The sequence below is a fragment of the Channa argus genome, chromosome 20, assembly GCF_033026475.1.
Source record: "Channa argus isolate prfri chromosome 20, Channa argus male v1.0, whole genome shotgun sequence".
Lineage (NCBI taxonomy): Eukaryota > Metazoa > Chordata > Actinopteri > Anabantiformes > Channidae > Channa > Channa argus.
This window is the reverse complement of record NC_090216.1, coordinates 2,650,806-2,672,889: the sequence shown is the minus strand read 5'-3', so window position 1 is coordinate 2,672,889 and position 22,084 is coordinate 2,650,806. Positions and strand designations below refer to the sequence as shown.

Here is a 22,084-nt window from a genome sequence, read left to right as displayed (position 1 = left end):
AAAAGGGGAACAACAAGCATTTTCTGTTTTCAGAACATTCAGTTTTAACAGTTCTAAGAGGTGATTCTGGGTAATGTAGTCCTGAAGGGTGAGGCTGCCATTGGTGGTGCCTGAGAAGCCTTCCGGTGTTGTTGTTGTTATTATTATTATTATTATTATTATTATTATTATTATTATTATTATTATTATTGTTACTTCTCAAGATACTTCCTCTCAAAACCCAGAGTCTGTCTCCCCCTCCACTCGTATTTTCCATCTCTCTCCATCTTCCTGTCACCTCTTTATTTTTTTTCTTCAACGTCATGAACCAGCAGGCTTGGTTTCCTCTGTCTTTGTTCCACTCTGTCTCTCCTCAGGCTTTTCCTCCTGTTTATTTCCTCTCTCCACCCTGGCAGTATCAGCGCTCCAGGCCTTACAGGGGGAGGCCGAGGCCCAGCATCCCCTCCCACCTCGCTAGAAAAAGTGAGTCAGGTATCCCCCCCTCCACCACCAGCACCTCACCGCATAGATCCACAATAACCCATCTCCATCCCCCTGTCTTCATTGCTGACTCTTTTCCTCAACTTGTCCTTATCGTCCCCTCATTAACAAGCCTGGGACCAAATCTTTGTCCCACTTTGATTAAAATGTCTAGACACACAAATCAATGTCTCCCTGGTGGATGTTGGTTAGGACTCTGTATTTGGTTATGCTGATTTCTCTATATTTCAAATAAAATGAGTCTAAAACCGAAACAAGTCAATAAGGCATCAAATGCCTTGTGAAACATTTGAATCAGGTTTTCATGTAGCAGAAACCTGTTGTCTTTGTGTTTTGTTGTTCTAGTTACTGGATTAAAAGTTTTTTTCCAGCAACAAGCAACTAAAAAATAGTACGTTTAACTTTTACCTTTACATTTTGCCTCACATTGTCGATCTGCGTCCTGGTATAATTAAGTGCAGCATCCAGGCATCACTGAAAGAGCGGATTTATGAGCATGAGGTGTTTAAGTGGAGTTGGAAGGAAACTGCATGCAGCATGAAAACAAAGATAACGTACCACATTCTGGATAAGTCTTACTGTGAATATAACTGAAAAACATTTGGCATTTGTAACAGGGTAACAGGTCATGCTAATGCTAATTGAAAAGTATGATGTCCCAGCTGTTTTGTTATTCTAAAAACTACACATTTACAGTGTGGAGTCACATTTTCACATAAGTGTAAAAGATTAGTTTCAGTGACAAAGACAAAACTAGCTGGCTGACAGCAGTCAGCGACTAGATAATGTTAGCTGGCAGGCAAACATAAGAAACTGTGTTGCACAAATGTAGTTCCAGTGTTATGACTGACTTCTTGGTACTATAGTTCCAACAAGTCACTACCTCAGTTCAAAAATTGAACCCCGTCCCTTTTTGAACTGAGGAGAATATATGACGTTATATCATAAAACAGGGCGCCATCTTGTGAGGTTTAGTTTTGTGCCAGTGTTCCAAATCCCTGAATGTGCAACGTTATTATGTTAGGTTTAGGGTTAAGTTTGCATCCCCTTACATTGAAACTGCATGCAGGGGGATGCAATCATAACCATAAACCCTGTGCAATAACAACGTACACTCTTTTATCATCAGAAGTAACAAAAATGTTAAAGGAGTGTAAATGGCAACAGTTATGCTAAAATCATGAAAATGTTATTGGCACCAAAGTTTGCATCCCCTTGATAAATGTATTAAAAATTACCTTTAATTGATTTCTGGTAAACATTTGTGATGGCTAATTGTGCATTGAGTATTATGTGGATGAAAAAATAGTTTCATGAAAAACATTTGCACTGTATGTGCTTAGCCCTGCTACAGTGTGGTTATAGTACGGTGGGTTACCTGGATACCTTTCATTTCCTTTGGCTAAAAAAGAATTGTTGGAACGGATAAGGCAGCAGTCCTCTACTGACCTACTACAGCAGCAGCATTGACCTGCTGTGTAACCGAGCGATGCCAGAAATTCAAAACACAGACTCCAACTCAGCAACAGAAAGGCAGTGAGATCCTCTCAACATAGCGCACAAGAACAGAAATTGTTACATGGAAGCCTTGTGCGAGGTAGATGTAGGATTATAAGTGGGAAAGTCTGTTGCTGTACAGAAAAGCGTTTTCCATTTGTATCTATGACTCCACCAAAAACTGAACCAGGGACCTAAAGTAGCATCAACTTTAGGTTTCTCTAAACTCTGAAATTCAGAGTAAAGAGGTGATGGGTCACAGGTTATGAGAGAGGTTTTTAACAGAGCTGTGGCTGCTCTTCCTGCACGGAATGGCTTGAATATTAGACTCAATGTTACTCTTAAATGAGACACGTGTGCACTGAATCAGAAGTCCAAATTAAAAGTTCCTGTGTGACACGGAGGGTCGGTTTTTACTAATTCATCGGACTGTACATTAACGGAGCAACTTCAGAGGAAGCCTAAGGGCAACACAAAGTCCACACATGAATTTAATATGCTCGTCAGTTCACTTCACTCCACTTTAGCTTTCGCTTTACTTTTGAGTTTTTTACCTCATCATTTGTTCATGTTCATCAGTCCTGCCTGGATCAGCCCTTCCAGTGTTGACTTTCACTTTCCTAGATTTTTTACTTTTCGTCAATCAGTTTGTCAGTTTCCAGCTCAAGTTTCACGTCACGTTCTTTTTTTTTCCTCCTCATTCTTTTCCCCTGCAACCTAAACTATTGTACCAATCTCTGGCTCCACTACCGCCACACTGCCTTGTCTCACACCGAGGACGGACAGATCATGGCCTGAGAAATCTTGTCTCAGCTTGAAACCTGTGAATGAGTTGTCTTTGCTTCTGGTGTACTTTCTCCTCTAACTGTCCTCACTCTTTCCCCTGTGTGTCTCTCTGCCCCTCTGCCCTCACCCAGGAGTGGAAAAACTTGTGCTTTACTTCAGTGACACAGCATGGTACAGTACAAACTTTTTTTATCTTCCTCATCTTTTGTCCATCTCTTCTCTTTTTTTTCCCCCCAAATCGTCTCACCGTCTTTGTCCCTCCCACCCCATCACACAAAAGAAACTCTGCTGTCACCTTTGTGCAAACAGAGGCCAAATTATAAATAAAGGTGTATTTGTTAATTGTTGGCCAAATAGCTCAAGCTATGAGCAAAAACTAATATATACCATCATTTTTGTGTGTGTGTGTGTGTGTGTGTGTGTGTGTGTATTTGTGTGCATTTGCTTATTACAACATGGGTTTTTGAAAGTTTTGTCACCTGGACTCCTGCACAGCTGTAGGAGCATATTTTTGATCTTAGTGTGAGTTGTGTACAAAGCCTTGTGTAGTGAGAACAGCTAAACCACACAATGTGCAACAAAACCAAAATTACAAGCAAAAAGAGGCTAAAAAGCTCTGCAGATTTGTAGACATGTAAAACTGTGCCCTGGGTGCATCAATTGACCATTACTGAGCTCATTTACTTAATTCAAAGTATCAATAGTAAAACCCTAAAAGTATGACCTCAAAAATGAATATTAAATTACTAAGTAACCAAAAGTAAAAGTACACTTCATGCAGAATTTCTCCTTTCACGTCAATTACTATGATATATTGGATTATATTTATTGGTGACCTCTGCTCATCACTTTATTGTTGCCGCTGGTAACGATGGAGCTGATTTGTTAAAAAAGTAGTAAAGTCGCAGTATAAAATAGGAAAATTAGGGAAAAATTGTACAGTATTTAAAAAACATAAGTAATTCACACAATCAATTTACTCAAAATCCAGTTATTCTTCACAATATTGAATGAACGAGTATATAATATTGAATGAGTAGAAATGTCTTAGATCGAACATCTTACACTGATTCTACTCAAATTAATTATTAAGAATAATAATAACAATAATAATAATAATAATGAAGAGTACATAAAGGTTCATAAATCGAGTCCCCTGTCTGGAGGGTTTTACCCATGATTCATTGCTCCCTGGAGGACAGGTCACGCCTTCTCCTTCACACTGAAATGAGTCCAGTAAAGTCTAGAGGCTCATTAGGAAGTCGCGCCGAGCTAAAATTATCTTTCTAAATGGCTCTTAAATTTTGTATTAGACGAGGTGAACTGCACTTCAGTCTGTTCAGTCACTTGAAGCAGTCAAAATGCTGGAGTGCGATCACTCCGAACACCCACCCCAGCCCACCCCACCCCACCCTTTTTTTTTCTTTTTTACTCAACATGACCAAGTGAAGCTGCTGCAGGACAGAAATTAGGTTGCGTCTGAACATCACTGAGGACTGTGGGAGGTTGGATTGAGTTGGATTGGTGGCTGCGATTCTTGTTCATTTCAAATCCACTGTGGTGACATACAGAGATAAACTGATAAACTGTGTCCATGTCCAAATATCTGTGGACCTGACTATAACTATCAGGTCGAGTGAAACGAAAAGAAACACACACTTCAGTGAACAAAAGGGGAACCGCCTGCTTCCCCCCCAACCTTTGCTTTGGATGTTTTCTGTTTGTTTGGAGTCATTTTGCATCTACTTGTGGCCATTTTGTGTCTTTCAACTAAACTATAGAAGAATAAACATGAACAGTAAAAGGCCCCCTGACTTCTCAGACCCCTGGACCTGTCCCCAGTAGGAACATTTAGTAATCGTTGAACACTAGTACTGAGACTTTGTACTTTCTTACCATCTCACAACTAAAGCCACACGTTTATCTGTTATTTTCATCATTTTAACAATTGAGCTAATTTGTGCAGTGTGAAGTGGGGGTATTCATGTAACAAGCCTCTGGGGGCCAATGGGAGGACAGCAGCAAGGAGGAGGGGGGAGTTTATGTTGGCCAGCACTTTGTTGGCAAAGTGTGTGTGTGGACATTCTGTAAGTCGTTGTCAGGGAAGCAGAACACTCCAGAAAAACATTGGGCAGTCGAGTGGGTCCCTCTGTCCAAGACAAGGTGAATCCTCCTTGAGAAAAGCTGCATGTGGTCGAGGACACTCTCCGTCTCTTCTCTCTCTCCGTTAATCTCTATCTTATCCTTGCTCTCACATCCTGTTTATCTCCTCTTTCATCTTCTCTTTCACTCCTTTCTGGTGTTTTCTGTCCTTTCTCTGCATCACGTCATTTCATTTCGACTTTCTTCATATCCTTGTTTCTACCCTCTTTCTCTCTCTCTCTGCGTCTCTTTAATCCATCCATTCTACCATGAATTATTTATAAAGCATGGACACAGACAGGCTTTAAGACATTGGCAGCGTACCTGCAGGAGACAGAAAAAGCTGCACTACCACTGTCCAGCACAAGATATCAGTGTTCACCAGCAAATGCCTCGTATTTTAAACCTGAAAATGTTTCTGATCGTTGCTGCTCCTACAAACAAGCACTCACCAATCTTTCAGTGTGAAATCACTTTAATATCCAGCAAGCTCCTTCATTTTCTAAAAAAAACTATTAAAAACACATCAGTAAGCTACATGGAAAGGTTCCTTCATCACCATGAATACTTTGATTTGTATTGATTCAATATCTTATTCACGGTCTCACTACCACACCAAAGGCCAATTTTGGATTAATCCGCCGCTGAAAACAAATTCCCCATTAGCTCCTGTTTGAAATATTAGGTAGTGTCTTGTTTACACGTGATGTACTGAATGCGTATGAACGTGACGTGTCATAGTAATTAGACCCTACAGATTTTCTGAAGGCAGGTTGAGGAGGTGGATGGGTCACAAAATACAGGCTGTTCACACAGGAGACTGGGCTTTGAGTCCAGTGTTACACAGGTTTTATTGTTGTTTCAGTCACATCAAATCAGTATCCCCTTAACATAACGTCACATGACGTGACATTTAAGAAGTAGGTATTTTTATGGCAGACTGAAACTTTTTTACTAACCCGAACATCTGTATTTAGTGCCTAACTCAAACCTACCCCTCATGTTTTTATGAATAAACTTTTAACAATTTAAATTATGCACATTTGTGTGTCGATACCCCAAAACAAGTGGGGAAACTGGAGAATTTTGGTTTGTGGTGTATGTGGTGGCGTTACATAAAAAAAATGGTTCATTGATCTGCATATGAGGGTAGGAACAAACAATGCTTATGTTCAATGGCTGTGTTCATAAAGACATGGAAAATCATGGCTGTCAGAACGGATCACATTTTATGACTATTGCCATCAAACAGTCCCTTTTTTATTTTACTGACTGTATATACTAACTAGACAAGACTCGATTTGGGCACTTTGTATGAAAGTTTTTGCGCTGACAGATTAAAACTGCAAGCACGTGTTGTTCTTGGACATGTCCTCAAGGCAGTTGTAAGGATGATTTGTATTTCTCATTGGTGCCGTTAGCTTTAGCTCTTCCACTTGTGCTGTGTGCTGCTTTGTTGACCAAACATTTCATTAACACTCAAAAATTCGAATAAACTGAGTTTGCAGATTTGTCTTAGTAATTTGTATTTTCCAGCGTGATCACACGACCTGCAGCACTTTAAAGTGCAGAGATCCACATTACAATCATCATGTTATCGTTTGCAGTTGATGTCTTAAACAAACCTCTCAAATAAGTGAGTGTGTACATCCCAATATTTACACACATTTTTTGCACGTCGTAGAGAAATTGCTTAAATTATTAACACGAGGCAAAAAATGTTTTTCTACGGCTCCTTTCATCAGCAACATGCCTGAAGGTGCATTTAATTAGACATGAAAAGGCATCGGGAAAAGTACAAAAGAATGAAGCTGAATAGGGTTTAAGATAAAAAATAATTAATTCACAGCTTCAGATTGATTAAATAGTTGTTTTTCTTTCACAGACCAAAGTGGCAAAATAAATTGACAGTTGTCAGATTGAAAGTGGTAGATCAGGTCGTCCATTAACCTCGTATGGATAATATATAATTAGCTCTGCACTACTGAAAAGCTGTGAAATGATTATTAAATTCTAAATGGAATAAAAAAGCTATTTCTTTTTGTGATAGCAAAGATCGAACAGACTGTAATTTGCTAAACCTGTGATTGTTCTCTGTAATTATACAGATTATAACTTATTGTCTGTTGGTAGAAGAACCCAGTTTGCTTTTAAGAGGAAAGGAACTCGCATCTCCAGAGGAGTCAGGATCACTCTGTTGGTTTTGTCTAAAAAACAAACTGTATTTAGTAGGTTTTGACTGTCGGCCTGTTTTTAAGCCACATGACGTGAGCAGCCACTAACTGAACAGACTGTGGTTTTGTTATAGAACGTGTCAGATCAATAAGATAATCTGGTACAGAGTAGAGCTGCGGCGGTTCATCTGTGAGCTGAGTAATAATGAAATAGTCATTTTTCAAGCATAAATGCCAAACATTCAATCATCTGAACCTGCTTCTCACTTTTCTCAACATTATTGTAAACTGAAAAAATGTTTGGCTTTTTTGACTGCGGATCAAACAAAACAAGACATTTGGAAAATGTCACCTCGTCTCTGGGAAAAGGCTGCACGGGGATTTTTCACAGTGTTGTGATTTTTCATAGACTAAGCAATAATCCAGACCATAATCAATGCATTTAACTATGGTCATAATTGTTAGTCGACAGACAAAACATCTTTACTAAACAGATGAAATTAAAGTGGTGTTTTGTTTTTGGACAAGTAAAGGTAAGAAAGTGAGTCCAACACAATGACCTAAGTATCAGAAAGTACTAATAGACAGTTTGCTTCTTAATGAGTTTTTCTTGGTTTAAACTGTGTTTGAACAACTTTAGCTTGGATTTGCTTCTGCCATTAAACTTTGCTAGTTCATCGCCAATAATAATTATCATTATTATTATTTTTTGTCTTTTCGTCTTATCCCGTGAGTTCAGTGTCGCCACAGTACATCATTGTCCGCATGTTGATTTGGCACAGTCTTTATGCTGGATGCCCTTCCTGACGCAACCCTCCCCAATTTCTACGGGGCTTGGACCGGCACTGCACAGCTGGGGAGGGGGATGGGCTGTTACCCAGGGCAAATCGGACAGGACGTTTTTGGAAAGAGATTTTTCCAAAATTAAAACGCCCACTGTTGTCTCTTCTGGTTTCCTTACTGTGGAATAAGGACAGAGGGGTTCCCACTTTACACAAATGACCCCAATTGTCAGAATGTCCTCACTTATCAAAACTGACCTTAACATTCAATCCTGCCGCCCACTCGCATCCACAGTGCACGCTGACGATCTGATACTGAAAACCAGAGGGAAAGTAGAAAAACTGAGCAGTGGAGTTTATCATGCGCTACAGTTCCAACCTACTAATCTTGGCAAACTGCTGTGAAGTAATAACTAACCCGTTGTTACCACTGTGGTTTTTTTGTTTTTTTTAATCTGACTCCCCCTGTGCAGCTGCTCTGTGTTTGTGCCTGCTGAAATTCACTGATTCACAGTTTTCACTCTCATTTTTCAGTTTTTTATGTCGCTTTTAGCTTCAGAAGTTTTCACAGGTAACCAATACCCAGAATTGGAGTTAGGGTCATAAATACTTGGAGCTTGTTTTTAAATTGATAACTTTTATTTATTTATTTTTTAAAGTGAGGGTAGTTTCAGATTCCAGAGAGTTCCAGAAAAAGAAAGGAGGTTAGTAAAAAAAAAAAAAAGGCAATATATTTGGAAAGCACAGGTGTTTTCAGGAAGACGGCGTGTTTTAAAAAAGTGGAAAGTAGAGTTATTTTCAGAAAGTGAGAGCATTTCCATGACGGGAGGACAATTTAGGAAAGTGAGTACAGAATAAGTGAGGATGTTTTCAGCAAGTGCGAGAATTTAGGGCATTTTTAGAAAGTGGGGTAATGTTTCCTAAAGTCATTACTTTTTTGGTGAGGTGTCCTGAATGGTTGACTTATGAAAAGTTGAGAAATAATAAGACATTTGTGATCATTTGCAAAGAAAGCACTTCTAGCACTGACACATACGTTTACATAAAATGAGGACACGTAACATGTCTCTTTGCTTTAAACGAGTTAATGAGGCCTCAGATTTGTGTGGGCACTGCAATAAGAGATCACACAAGCACACAAACTATTATAATCACTGCCCCTTTTTGTTAGATACAAAGAAGAAAAGGTTGTAAGATGGTCTGATTTAGAACAGTGGAAGCTGTACTGCATTAAAACATGTTCAGCAGTCAGCAAATCCACACTGAAGAAACCTTGACAGGTTGAAATGAAAAGGGAAACAGATTTATTTTCTTAGCTTCACCACTGCGTCTAGTTTGATCACACTGTTACCTCTCAGCATGAAAATCACCAAATTGACAAATATACTTTTGCGACATGGCCAATGTGGTCAGATTTGAAGACTCGCACGTAAACCTCTACGACAGCAGGACACACATCGATAAATGCCAACAACACACACAGAAACACACAGATCAAAGCAGAGATGTCTGAAATGACCAGACCTCTGAAAGAAAAAGCATCTTATCTCAAACACCTCACCGCCAACAATTGATAAATTATATAAAAAGTTTCTCTGCTGCACACTCTTTATATTTTAACAGACTGAGAACAAAGTTATCAATATGTGGACCTGTGTGTGTGTGTGTGTGTGTGTAAGTGTGTGTCTCAGCCATAAACAGCAGAAATGAAGTCGCAGCCATCTGCGTTTCTAAACCTAATTTAGTTTAGTTTTGGAAAAAATAAACTTGACAAGCATTTCAAGCTCCATCAGCTCCATCAGTCTAATCGTTTTGTTTCTTTGTTTTTCAGTCACAGATACTTCACTCCTCCAGCCAGGATGACCAGGAACCACTGACAGAACCCACCCACAGCCCAGCTCGCCCCTGTTCCATCCAGCCTGTGAACCCTGCTGATAGACTCCCTGAACATCCTCATACCAACACCACCAACCCCACCATCCAGGCAGGAGACAATGATGGGAAAAGAGAGCAAAAGGTGGAGAAGAAAGATGAGACCAGGGACAGGAAAGGAATCTACAGCAGGTTCCTGCCTGTCCCCCAGCCATCCAAACCCCACCTCTTCCTCTCTCAGCCCTCCAGACTGTCATCCAGCTCAGGCTCCGCCGCCACCACAGCTCCTCGAAAGACGAGAGCGTCCAGGCAGCATCCCAACGGCACATCTGGCGTTAAACTCAAATCTCTGGTCTTCACCTCCGGCTCCTCGCGCCTCCCTAAGCCAAAGAGTCATTGAGTGAGGTGTGAGACTTTTCCATCACCTTCCTAATACACAGCAACATGAGCCAGCAAAGCCCAGACAGTGTAAATGAAGTGTGCAGAAAGATCCCCGCATAGTTAAAGCTGTAAAAAAAATCAAGGTAATCAAGGTTTAGACACTTGGTAACAGTTTCTAACAGTTTCCTCAGAAGAACTAACATGTAGCTGTCAAATACTAAAAATATACATAGAGAAGATGAATACTGTTGGAATAGGGATTATGGAGGGAAAAAAACCGTCCACATAATTTGCATTTACAATTTGCACCATCAATACAGCAAAGTTTGTTGTTGTTCTCTGCGCTCACTGAGAAGAACTTGAGTTTATCACCTATTTCGTCTTAGATGTTTGGATCTACTTCTGATTTGGTTTATTCAAACACAGGCTGCAGATTTCATTCGAGTCCATAGAAATTCAGGGTTGTTGTCATCTCTTCACACCTCGGGCTGATTCCCTCACTGGCCGCTACAAGCAGGGGGGAGACGTACGAAAACGTAGGAACTAGCTTCCTTTTGTTCTCCCCTGAGCTCCACAGTAACTTACAATCCTAAAGAAGTCTCTCGGTGAGTTGATCTGTCTGCGGGCAAATGCTCAATCAAACATAACTATCTGAACTCAAACAACTTTCCCATCTGATGTTTCTAGCAGATATTGGGAAACTGTGCAAAAGGTTAAATAACATGTTACCAGAAACCTAAACCTATGTCTTAAAGGTACAATTGCTGTCAGTGGTAAAAAGGAAAAAAACTGCAGAACAAACACTGGAAGCTGTTGATTCCTCAGCAGTTGACCTCTAACGCTGTGTGTTAGGAAGCAGTCTTGCTGTTTGAGAGCCTGATCCACGCACTTCACACTGGAAACATCTGACTACAACTCGCCCTGGCGTGGGGGAGGGGCTGAACACAAAGATTCACACCACGACATTCAAGTGAAACACTGGTTCCCTCCACCAGTTCGTCATCTGTGCGTCTGTTCATTTTACCCTCAAACCTGCAGCTCTGCAAAGCGACGAGTCTCACAGGTCAGACAATCCGCCTCTATTATTGTTCCTGCTGTCTGAAAAGCATGTTCTTTACGCTCAAACTGTCCATGTGTGCACTCGATCCCATTTTTAGTTCGTTGTTCTTGTGACTCCAGGGCCCCATCTTCGTATGTAGCTTAACAGGTCCAAGTTTCCATGCGTAATGTTCCTAATGCTGGAACAGGTTAATACGTTCTTCAAAGCCACTTTAGAACTGGATTAGAAACTGGATTTTATCATCTCGGATAAATGCAAGCTCTTGTGGCTGATGCCTAGACCACATAGATTGACACTAGAAACCATGATCAACAGGTTTCCCGTTGGCTATAGATGGGGTGTGAGGGAGAAAGCTTTTTTTTTTTTTTTTTTACCTGACAGAATGTGACTGAATTTATGCTGCAAAAGCGAGTACAAGCACGACTCAAACCTGGGAACAGGTGAAAGGAAATTTACAAAATATTCTGCAAACTGGTGCCTGTGTGTTCATCTTAGCCCTTTACTAACAATAACTGTGGAACCTTTATGGTGGTTAATTCCTTCAAAATGAGACATTCCTTTGATTTTGCAATTAGTGCCGTCCCACCACTCACCAAAGCACACATGGAAAAAGCCTGTGTGCTCACTCATGGGGCTGTTGATGACTGTTTCTGATTTAACAGTTGCCAGAAATGTCATCAGTCTGCAGCTGGCGACAGAGGAAATGTGCTATTAGGTTACTCTGACCCACTTATTGTTGCATCGCACACAACCATCTGAGTAATAAATGCACGTCTTCACCCGATGAAGAACGGCACATCAGTTGGTGGGATTAACGTCCTGGTCCAGCGCTGTTCAAATCTGACAGGTTGTGTTGTTTACGCTGACTAAACCTGGGAACAGACCTGCTCCTGTGTATGTTTGAGCTTTGGAATCTGTTGCTGGAACAAGATCAACATGACTTTAGAAGAACCAACAGATCTGAGATCTGAGAAATCGTCAGCAGTTAACCTGTTAATCCACGTACGAAGAACAAGGCCCTGGAAATTATTCCTCTGGATTTCACCTGTCAAATCTGTTCAGAGTTTAAAGAAATGTGATGGGTCAACTGAAGATCGTATGTAGCTTCTCTTCTGATTCCACGTCGTCTGTGATTCTAAACCCAACACCTTTTTGTTTTTTCCTGCTTAATTTAAGGAAACCGCATCTCACCAGCGCATTCCTCCTAGCTGTTGAACCCCGACCCATCCACTTCCTGCTTCACTTCCTTCCCACATGCACTGACAACAAGATAATCACGCTTTTATCGAGCAAAACATGCAGTTGGCTGTAGAGAAAATATAAGCGGGATCCTCCTGCTTTTTTCCAGCCCTAATAAAGTAGCTTTTAAGGTTAATCAATAAAGAAAATAGTTGCAGCTCTGCAGCTTTTTATGGATCAGTGAGAGTAGTTTAGAGAATGTGGTGGATTGAAGTGATTGGACAAACCCAAACGTATGTTATCGAGTTAAAGTTGGGCAACAACGATTAATGCGCTCACATCCCTGCATGTAACACGAGTACTATTTACTTTGGTCCTTTAAGTAAATTGGTGTTGCTTCTGTACTCCTGAGGTGAGATTCGGAATGCAGAAGATGTTATGCTTCTCTTCTTTACATTTAAGTAAATGCTTCATCCAACACTGCTTGTTGCATTGCTCCACCTTTCCATGAATGGAATCGGCTGGAAGTGGCATTTGACAATTTTTACAACTTTCTGAAGCCAACAAGCTGACGTCGTGACGGCGTGTTAATGCAAGGATCGGTCAAGGCTGTCAGGAAGCACCTCAAACTTTCCTTTTGTCTTTGGTTTATAATGTTGGAAAATGTCCCACGTGACGTCAGGTAGGACACATCATACAAACCTGTCTTTTTGGAGCATGTGGAGGCCTTCAATCAATTAGACTGTAGCTTGTAGACACTCAAACATTAAACATTTTTGCATGTAGTATCAACCTTAGGTAATATGAAATATGCCGTCAGGAGACAGTCGTAGCTTCACATTGACATTATGTTAGTGGATTTCTATACTTGTAGAAAACCCCCACTGACATTTACTCTCTCACAAAGCCAAATCAAAATGGTATATGCAATCAAATATGCAACTGAGTCACAGCTTTATGCTTTGTCCTGCCCAAGACTTGAGTTGGAGCATTTTCCAGTCTGAAAGAATGTGCAAGATGTTAGTGAAGTTTTCCACGTCATGCAGCAGAGGATTGTTTGTCGTTCTCCAATCACAGAAACCGAAAACTAACACACAAAGTGGAAACGTCTGCTTTGTTTAATCTGAATACAACTGAATAAATCTCTGCAAGCAGTAACACAATGGGGAAGAACAGCAACAAAAGCAGTAGTAAATCCAACATCTAATTGTTTTTTACCAAATTGACCGAATCTTTGTGTTTTGGGACATTGATGAGACAAAACAAGACTTTTTTTTTTTTCTTTTTTCTTTTTTTATCTCCATACAGTGCTGTGAAAAGATATGGCACCACCTCCTGGTTTCTTCTCTTTTTGTGTTTTTCACACTGAACCGTTTCAGATCAACCTGTGCAAAGACACTAGATTTAAATCACTATTCTTGGAGCAAAAACATGATCCTGTGTGTGAAGAAGATTTCATGTTTCTCTTACAGTAATTTGCCAAGACCTTGATGCAATAAAGCATCTCCACACCATCACACTGCCACCACCATTGATGCTTGATATCAACTACGCTGTTCTTTTTCTGATGTTCTGCGTTCGGTTTACACCAGGTGTAACACGACCCCTGTTTTCCAAACAGTTCAACTCAGTCCATAGAAGATTCTCCTAAAGAGCTCTGAGCGTCATCTACATGTGTTGTGGCAAATTTCAGCTCACCACAATTCAGTCAGGCCATTTCTACCCTGTGTCTTCACATAGTGCGAGTTCTAAAAGGTCAGATACCTTTTTATTGAGGCGAGAGAGGCTACAGGTCCTTGAGTGTTTTCCTTGGCTCTTTTATGTTTTCCTGGATGAGTCATTGCTGAGCTCTTGGACTAATTTTTCTTCTCTTTACTTAATCCTCCTGAAAAGAAACCTCAGGGTTAAAACACTGACACCATGAAAGCGGTCAAATCTTCAGTTTACCGCCCGCCTTGTTAACGAGTGCGGTGCGTTATCAGCAGCCTCCAACAGAGAGGAAGCAGAGCGGGTTTCGGGGGTAAAAGAAGAGCAGCTTAAGTTTCTCAGCTGAAGCTTACATTGGATTTACCTGGTGAACATTCTCACCCCAGAACAAATGGGAAAGACTGGCCACTGGCTGGTAGCGAGCTTAAATCTGAAGGTCATTTCATCTTAAAGGGATTAATTTATGAAGAAAAGTAATGGTTATTGTGCTCCCCGCAGCCGGCCGACCAATTAAAAGCCTGCTCTGATGAAACAGCTGCTGACGTTCACACAGCAGGCGCGAGCTCAGACGGCTGTACTGTAAAACTGCTGCTCTTGAGACCTTGATGTGTCATATTGGTGTGTAATGTATATTTGGTGTATTCTGCCACATCAAACGTCTTTGATATTATAACTGTAAAGTTGGAAATGACCAAAGAGCTCGACAAACACGAGGGATTATGGGATTTTTAAGATTCTTTCATTGACCATTTTAACCCTTTTGTACAAAAGCATCCGAGTTTTATCCATTGAGCACAAGTTTCGATCATTTTCCGTTTAGTAATTTTGTGCCTGTTTTTGGACGTTTCACTCAAAAAGAGAAACCAATTTTTTTGCATTAGCTTGTGGTCGTTTCGTGTTATGAACAGTGACTTCAGGCTCTGGCCCACGGAGCTCTGGTCTCGGTGAGGAAATTCACCGAATAGTCTGCACCTCCCTGCACCTCCTCAGTGGTTTTAATAGCACCCACGGTTCCATATTTCATCAACGGGACCTATTACTTTATGGCAGGGAGGTTCCTCCCTCACAGTAATCCCTGCTGTAATAAATTACAATATGAGGATTCTTACGCAGGCATGTTTTATGATATGTTAACTTTATGCTTTGTCACGGTGCTGTTTAAGCGGAGCCGTTCATCTTCCGCTGCTCTGATCTGCTTCCAGCAGGTTGAGCTGCGCTGCTTTAATTCATGCAAGTGACACAAAAGCCAGCGGGGTGCGTTCACTTTAGAGCATCAGCTGCTCCAAATTCAGCTCAATAAAATATACTTCTCATTAAGCGCTGGGTTGAAATGAAAAGAATGGAAGTGAGACAGTAAAGAGTAATAATATTAACATAAATCAAAGAGGAAATAAAGTAATAATTTTCTTGCCTTCAAAGAAGGTTAACGATTTTCATTACACAGGATCCATCATTTCACAAAAAATACTTACATGAAAAAATAAGACAAAACATGGTTCTTTGGCCTTCAACGCTTCACTTTGACCTTCATGTCTCTTCTTGTTTCTGCTGGGATTTGGAAATTGTGAAAAAGGTTGCAAATGTTCAAACTAAGCTCGTTAATAAGAGAACCTTCACCATGTTTACAGCTCTGACAGGATGAATCTTTTGGATTCTTTCAAAGCTCCAGGAAGTCAAGTCACACATCTTTAAACAGTATGTAGAGGTAAAGAACATCGTTCTCAAAGGTTAGCACGAGGGGTCTTTCATGTTTTTACACCTCTGCATGTGCAAACACACTCATTACCTGACCCTTGATTCTTCTTTGTCCATCTCCTGATGATCAACAGCTGGAAACCCCAGCACATGTTTTTCATCGGCTTGTTTAATTCAAGAAAAAGCTGCAATCCTCCAAAGAGAGCGGTTTGCTGCATTTCACTGGAAATTGATCAGAACACGTTCAACTCATTTGGAGAATAACATTAAACATTTTCAGGACTTTGTCTTTCTTCTTTTTTAAATCAGCCACACTAAGAACGTACCAGTTCACCTTTTGCTCACCTGTAACTGCAGCACAAAGGATCAGTTTTTGTTTAATATATGAGGTCCTGGCTTTGTCCCACTGCTAAACACCTTTCCTCCTGCTGAGACTAGAACATCTGCATAGATTCCTTCGCCTTAAAATGTTGTTGTTGTTCTTCTTGGAACCATCGTGACTCAGTTTCAGACGCCGGAATTAATGACAAAAATATCTTTATTTACTGATTGCTTCCTCTGGCAAGATGTGAATGAATCCCCAAGAAACTTCCCCTGCACTGGCCATCCTATCCAAAAAGAATGAGGTGGCCGAAACATTACAACCACCTGTTCCTAAAATGCAGTCGAGTACAAGTACTATGACCTCAGTAATAAACAGAGAGTAGAATTATCACCTTTGTGACAGTTCCTAGCAAAAAAAACGGAGAAATTCTAACCATATAAAAGTAGAATTCATGGCAGAGTGGCTGCACTGGCTTGCATTAAACAGGTGTCCCTAATAAACTGGCCAGCGAGTGTACGAGGTAACTGACTTACAGTATTAGTGATGATTTGCAGGTGAAAGCTGCTTTCGTTTTGTTCTCACACCTTTTTAAATGGAGCTTAAATAATCCAAGTAATATACTCGCTGTTTATATCGGTACAGTATCTGCAATATCCTTCTACGTATTCACTGTCTAAATATCCGACTGTATATCCTCCTGCCCGTGCTGCTCGCTCTGTGTTCTCTGGGAAAATGCTTGTATTTGGAAAACTTGAAGGACATGTCTTTAGTGTTGACTCACATCCTTCCATTTCCTGTGTCACCTGCTGGTTTTGCTGAATTACATTTTTTTTTTTTGTGCAATAACTCTGAAGACCTCAGTTTTGTACCTCTGACCTGACTCTTATTTATGTGATAACCTGTACAGTTGTATTACTATTGAAAACACTGGATTGTGAGCTTGTAAAACATCTGCGTCTGAATATGCACTTTAAATAAAACAAGACGAAGTTGGGCTTCGTTCCGCTCTGTTCCTGAAGGCTAAAACGTCTTAGCTGCTGAGTGTTAATTGTGTTTGTTATGAAATACATTTTGTAATTCTTTGTCATTTTATTTAATTTATTATTTAACCTTTACTTGGCCATTGATGCAGTCATCACTCTGCATTAATGCTGCATTCATGTCAAACGGATCCAAACTTAATACTTGTTAATGATGTTAAATACTTCAGGTGAATTGATCACCTGATTGCATACATCACCACAGAAATATGCAAACATGCTCCTTTGTTTCATTTCTAAATCTGTGTGTACGTTACTTTTAGAAATCCGGTAAAGATAGAAAAGCTGCCTCGGTCACCCTGATCGTTTTTCTTTTCTCTTTTAATTTACCGTCGCATCGTTCTGTGTAAAGATTCTTACATTTCACACAGCAAAACACCTGGATCTCTGTTGCTATGGTGATTTGATTTAGTTCATGTAATGTTTGTTTGCACAAATCTGTATTGTTTAACACGAATTCTGTTCTTAAAATGCACCCATGGCTTCACATGTGACATAAATGCAGCGTTGCCGGTTAAGATTTTTATTTGTTCCAAGGTTTTATTTTGAGCTTTGCTCTGATTGGCGGATACCTATAAAGACCGTGTTACAGCTGCACCAGCCTAATATCTGCTCAGTTTAAGCCTAAATGTAAACCATGCTGATTTAAGGATCTCTGCTTGGCACTTCCTGTTAACCTGCATCAGACCTGTAGGTTCTGAGGTTTGGAGAGTGACTGAGCTTCTGTCGCTCATTGTTCCTCTTCTCGTCTGATGCTGCTGAAATAAAATCATTTACACCCAAACTGAATGTGTGCAGTCTTTGTTTCCCTCGTATCCTGCGAAATGTGATAATCCCTTTATTGTTGAGCCTGTTTAAAACAGGACTGATTTGTTGGTGGCGATAAGTATGTTTGAGAAATATTAAACTCTTCCTGTAATTGCTGATGTTTCTCTCACAATCCAGGCCGCAATCTTTGTGCTGTGACAGTCTCAGCACAACCATAAATCTGATTAATAACTGTAGACATTTTATCAGTTTATTCAGTTTCAACATATTTGCTGCTTGACGTTGACATAAATCATTTCCTCATTATGTTTTGTTCCCTACAAACACATACTTTTGCAATAAGAAGAAGCTTCTGCACCTTCCCAATAACGTTTGGCCTCACGTTCAAATAAAAGAAGATTGTGTGTCTCGTTACAGAAGCTGCAGATGCTCTGTTCAGTCACCTCGAAGATTCTACCGTTATTCAGCCTAAAATTACAATTTTAAACTTCTGACCTGGTCATTGAAACGCTGCTGCACAAGTTATGACTTGTGATCAACAAGTCGTCCACCCCTGGGCCAACATAGAGACACACACACACACACACACACACACACACTCTCACTAATTAACCTAACATGCGTGTCTTTGGGCCGTGGAACGAAACTGGAGGAAAGTCCACACAGAAACACTCCATTTGTCAGAATACTGTGCTTCACAAATGACGTGGATTTGTGTTATTTACACATTTTACAAATGGCAACTGTTAATGTGGTGAAGGCTCAATGTTTCTTTGCTTCTTCACTAATTTGCATGAAGTGTTGACACCTGATCGAGCGCACAGACGTACGCTCGTAAAACAAACCCGACCCTGAGCCCAGACAGCGGTGTAAATAAATCATGTTGTAAAGCAGACGGACGAGTTTGTTTGTGTTCAACAGCTCTTCATTCTTCTTCTCTGGTTGTTGGGCTTCGGTAAATCTTTGAAACGAAGGCCTGAGCCACACACGCGCGCTGACTAACTGCATTTCTCTGCTGTTTAGACTTTGAATGAACTTGCAGTATAGGAGTTGCCTTCCATTACAATCTGCAACGTCCTGACAGAGTAGAGCCATGTGTGGACAGGTAAGTGTGGACGAGTTCCTCTAACACCCGTCCTGATTAATTCCCTTCCTGTCTCAAGTTTCCAGACTGTAGTTTTCCATCCAGCTGCTGCTTCCTGCTGCTGGAGATTAAAAAACAAAAAGAGACAAATCCTCGGGGCCTCTAATCCCCCTAACACTCAGCAGGAAGTTCTCCTCATCTCGGCCACCAAGGACAGCTCCTCCTTCAAAAGACACACACACTTTGAGAGCCCCTCAGGGTCATTTGTCCAAAGTAAAGGGCAAAGCCTCTAGTTTTTACCGTCGTCGTCTGGAAGTCATCCTCTGAGACCCTCTCTGTGGAGAGGTTTGGTGTCAAAAAGTCAAAGTAAATGTTTGACTCAAATGATTAAACTCTAAATGTGTGGAACTGTTGGATGTTGAGGATGTTTCATCGTCTCCTGGTGATTCTGCCACTAAACACTTGTGTTTTAGTTGTTAGTTGGCTTTAAAATAGCTTTTTCCCTCCAACTACAAACATTTCAGCTACAACTTAAATGCAGTTTTAGTTTTTTCTGGTGTGTTTCCTGAGTTTCAGAGGGTCAAGGCCACTGTCATCATCATCCTCATCGCTGTTACTCAGCTTTGGCCTTCAGCACGAAGACGGAGCGCCGCCGCCGCTGACTATCCGTCCTGCTGCATTCAGGCTGTCAGGGGACAAATGGGGACATTTCTCAGTGTTAACCCACCATCAGCCTCAGGTCCCACCAGAAGACGAAGTGGAGGAGGAAAAAAAGTGAGGGTTTACTGTGAAAGACAAGGAAATGAGGTCAGGATGAACAGTCGGCTGTCAGGAGGCTGAATTACAGCTGGGGGGTATTTTTGATTACCATTGTTGATCATTATTAATATGTTTGTTAATTTATTTTTGCAGCTGAAAATGAAGAAGCAGATTTGAACCTTTTTCACCGTTTTGATAATCAGATGCTTTAAATCTAATAATTTTAGTGTGAATTATTTACCAGCTGAATTTCACCATCAAATGTGATGATTACACTGTTTAGACTGATTCTGAAAGTATCAGATATGTGTGGTGGTGAAATCAAATCTGAGGTAGTAGAAAATGGAACAGCTCAAACTTTGATTTAGTTGCTCTCCACAACAACTGGCTAGCAACTATGAGCATATGACATAATGTCCACTAATAAATCAGGATGCTTTGCAGTTTGCTCTGCAGACTAAAAGATGGATTAATAATGTTCTCTCCTTTGGAAATATTCTGGTACGTGCACACAATGTGTCTCCTGGCTAAAACTGTATGGAGACAGCTAATAAAGCTGATTGCTGTTTTTCAGGACATGTTATATCTTTATTAGATATGGGTTTAACTTTGATGCAGAAGAAACAGTTTTTTAAAGATCTGACCAGAACAATCTATCAAGAGTTTCTGAAGGGCGACTGACAAGAGACGGCTGCTAGTTTGTTTATAGATAAACCCACAAAACTGAAATCTTTTTCACTGGCGGAGGTGATGCTAACCCCCAAATAGCAGAAACCCCAAAATCTCCTTCCTGCTTTGTTACCCAACAGAGTCTAAATCACGCTGTCTTGTTTGACAACAAACAAGATCAAATCCTGGTTTCCATAAACCTGGAAACTTCTATTTCTGCCATCGTTTCAAAGTTACTCGAGCTCTCGTCTTTTTACATTTAGTTTAGTCCCGGTTAGGTGACCGAGGCTCCACGCTCAGAGCTCCCAGACTGTGTGTGAACCTTTGCCATCTTTTGAAACCCACCTTAAACACTCTTTTATAACCCGAGCCGACCTAAATGTCTCTTTGTCCTGTGAATTGTCCTCATTCAGTCAGTCTGCTTGTCTTCATCGTCTTATCTACTGAATTCATAAAGCATTTTATAAACTCTGTGTCGGGGGGCTCTATAAATAAAGTTTATGATGATGATTATTATTCCCAGCTTCTTATCTCCTGCAGGACATTTGCATTGAACAGGGGAGTGAGGGATTCTGGGATTTGTTGTTTTTGCTGAGATAAGGCCACATTAGAGCTTCCATCAACTCATTGTTATTACGCTCTGAAACAGCTCATATGGCTTTTCTGAATCCTGAGCATCGTCAGCCCTTTTTACCCAGATGGATGTTTCTATTAAAACTATCTCCTGTTATGATGATGAGCCAAAAGCAGCGGCGACATCATCATCATCATCATCATTGTGTCACCGTCTGTATATTTCTGTCCATGATGCACTCCTCACCCCATTCTGGTGCATTAGGTGTGAGCAGTGTTGAGGTGAATAAATGTGTTTTTAATGAATGCGCTTTCGCTGCTTCTGCACATTATGAGGTCAGTAAAGCTGCAGCTGAGTGAATTAAAAAAGTGCATTTTTTTTCCTCCAGAGAAACGTCTGCAGATAACTTCCCTGTGGATGGATTATTAATGAATAAATGTGTGTTTAATGGGCCGTGCTCAGCATTTATCCTCCAAATAAATGTTTCTTGGATGGTTTTGTACAAGCACATTGTCGCCTTTAAATAAATTATTTTTGTGGTCGCAAAATTAGCAGAATCGGTGAAACCAAACTCTATTTATTGTCCCGCTGACAAAGCTGCAAGACTGTGAGAATGAATGTGGACGCAGGACAAGCAAGTTGGTAAGGAGGCTGTCCACGGACCACAGGGTCAGTGATTTGACTCCCAGTCCCTCACGGCTTCGTGTCAAAGTGTCCTCGGGCAAGACACTGAACCCCAAGTTGCTCCCGGTGGGTCAGGTGCAAAGACCACCCTGCATAGCAGCGACTGCCATCAGTGTGTGAGTGTGTGAATGAGAATACATAAGTGGACATTTTCCAAATTCTGACAGGGGATTATGATTTACCAGAAAATGTTTTTAACAGCTGTAAAAATGAGCCTGTGCAGCAGGACAAAGTCTGAGCATTAAAACACGCCGATACAATCAGGGAAATAACACATTCATTCAGAGGTCGCAGACGCTTTCACATCCCACTGAACTGGATTTGACATGTGAGACATTATTTCTTATCTAGCCTGTGGTGGAGTAAGGCACAAGAATTCTTTAACTCTTCTCTCATTTGACATGAGAAATATATTTGCTATTTGTA

At 40.7% G+C, this 22,084-nt stretch overlaps 1 protein-coding gene across 8 annotated transcripts in view; it reads left to right on the top strand.

The window, feature by feature from the left end:
• Positions 1-17,904, top strand: part of LOC137105498 (serine-rich coiled-coil domain-containing protein 2-like) — a 46,398-nt gene extending 28,494 nt beyond the window's left edge. For 3 of the 8 annotated variants that reach the window (XM_067487777.1, XM_067487776.1, XM_067487778.1), the window contains one exon: positions 9,693-17,904. In XM_067487777.1, the coding sequence (XP_067343878.1) occupies positions 9,693-10,133 (441 nt within the window). In that variant the 3' untranslated portion in view covers positions 10,134-17,904. Of the gene's footprint in view, positions 1-356; positions 463-2,894; positions 2,935-9,692 lie in introns of all 8 variants that reach the window. The other 5 variants (XM_067487780.1, XM_067487779.1, XM_067487783.1 and 2 more) reach the window with 5 other exon arrangements.
• Positions 17,905-22,084: the final 4,180 nt, after the last annotated feature.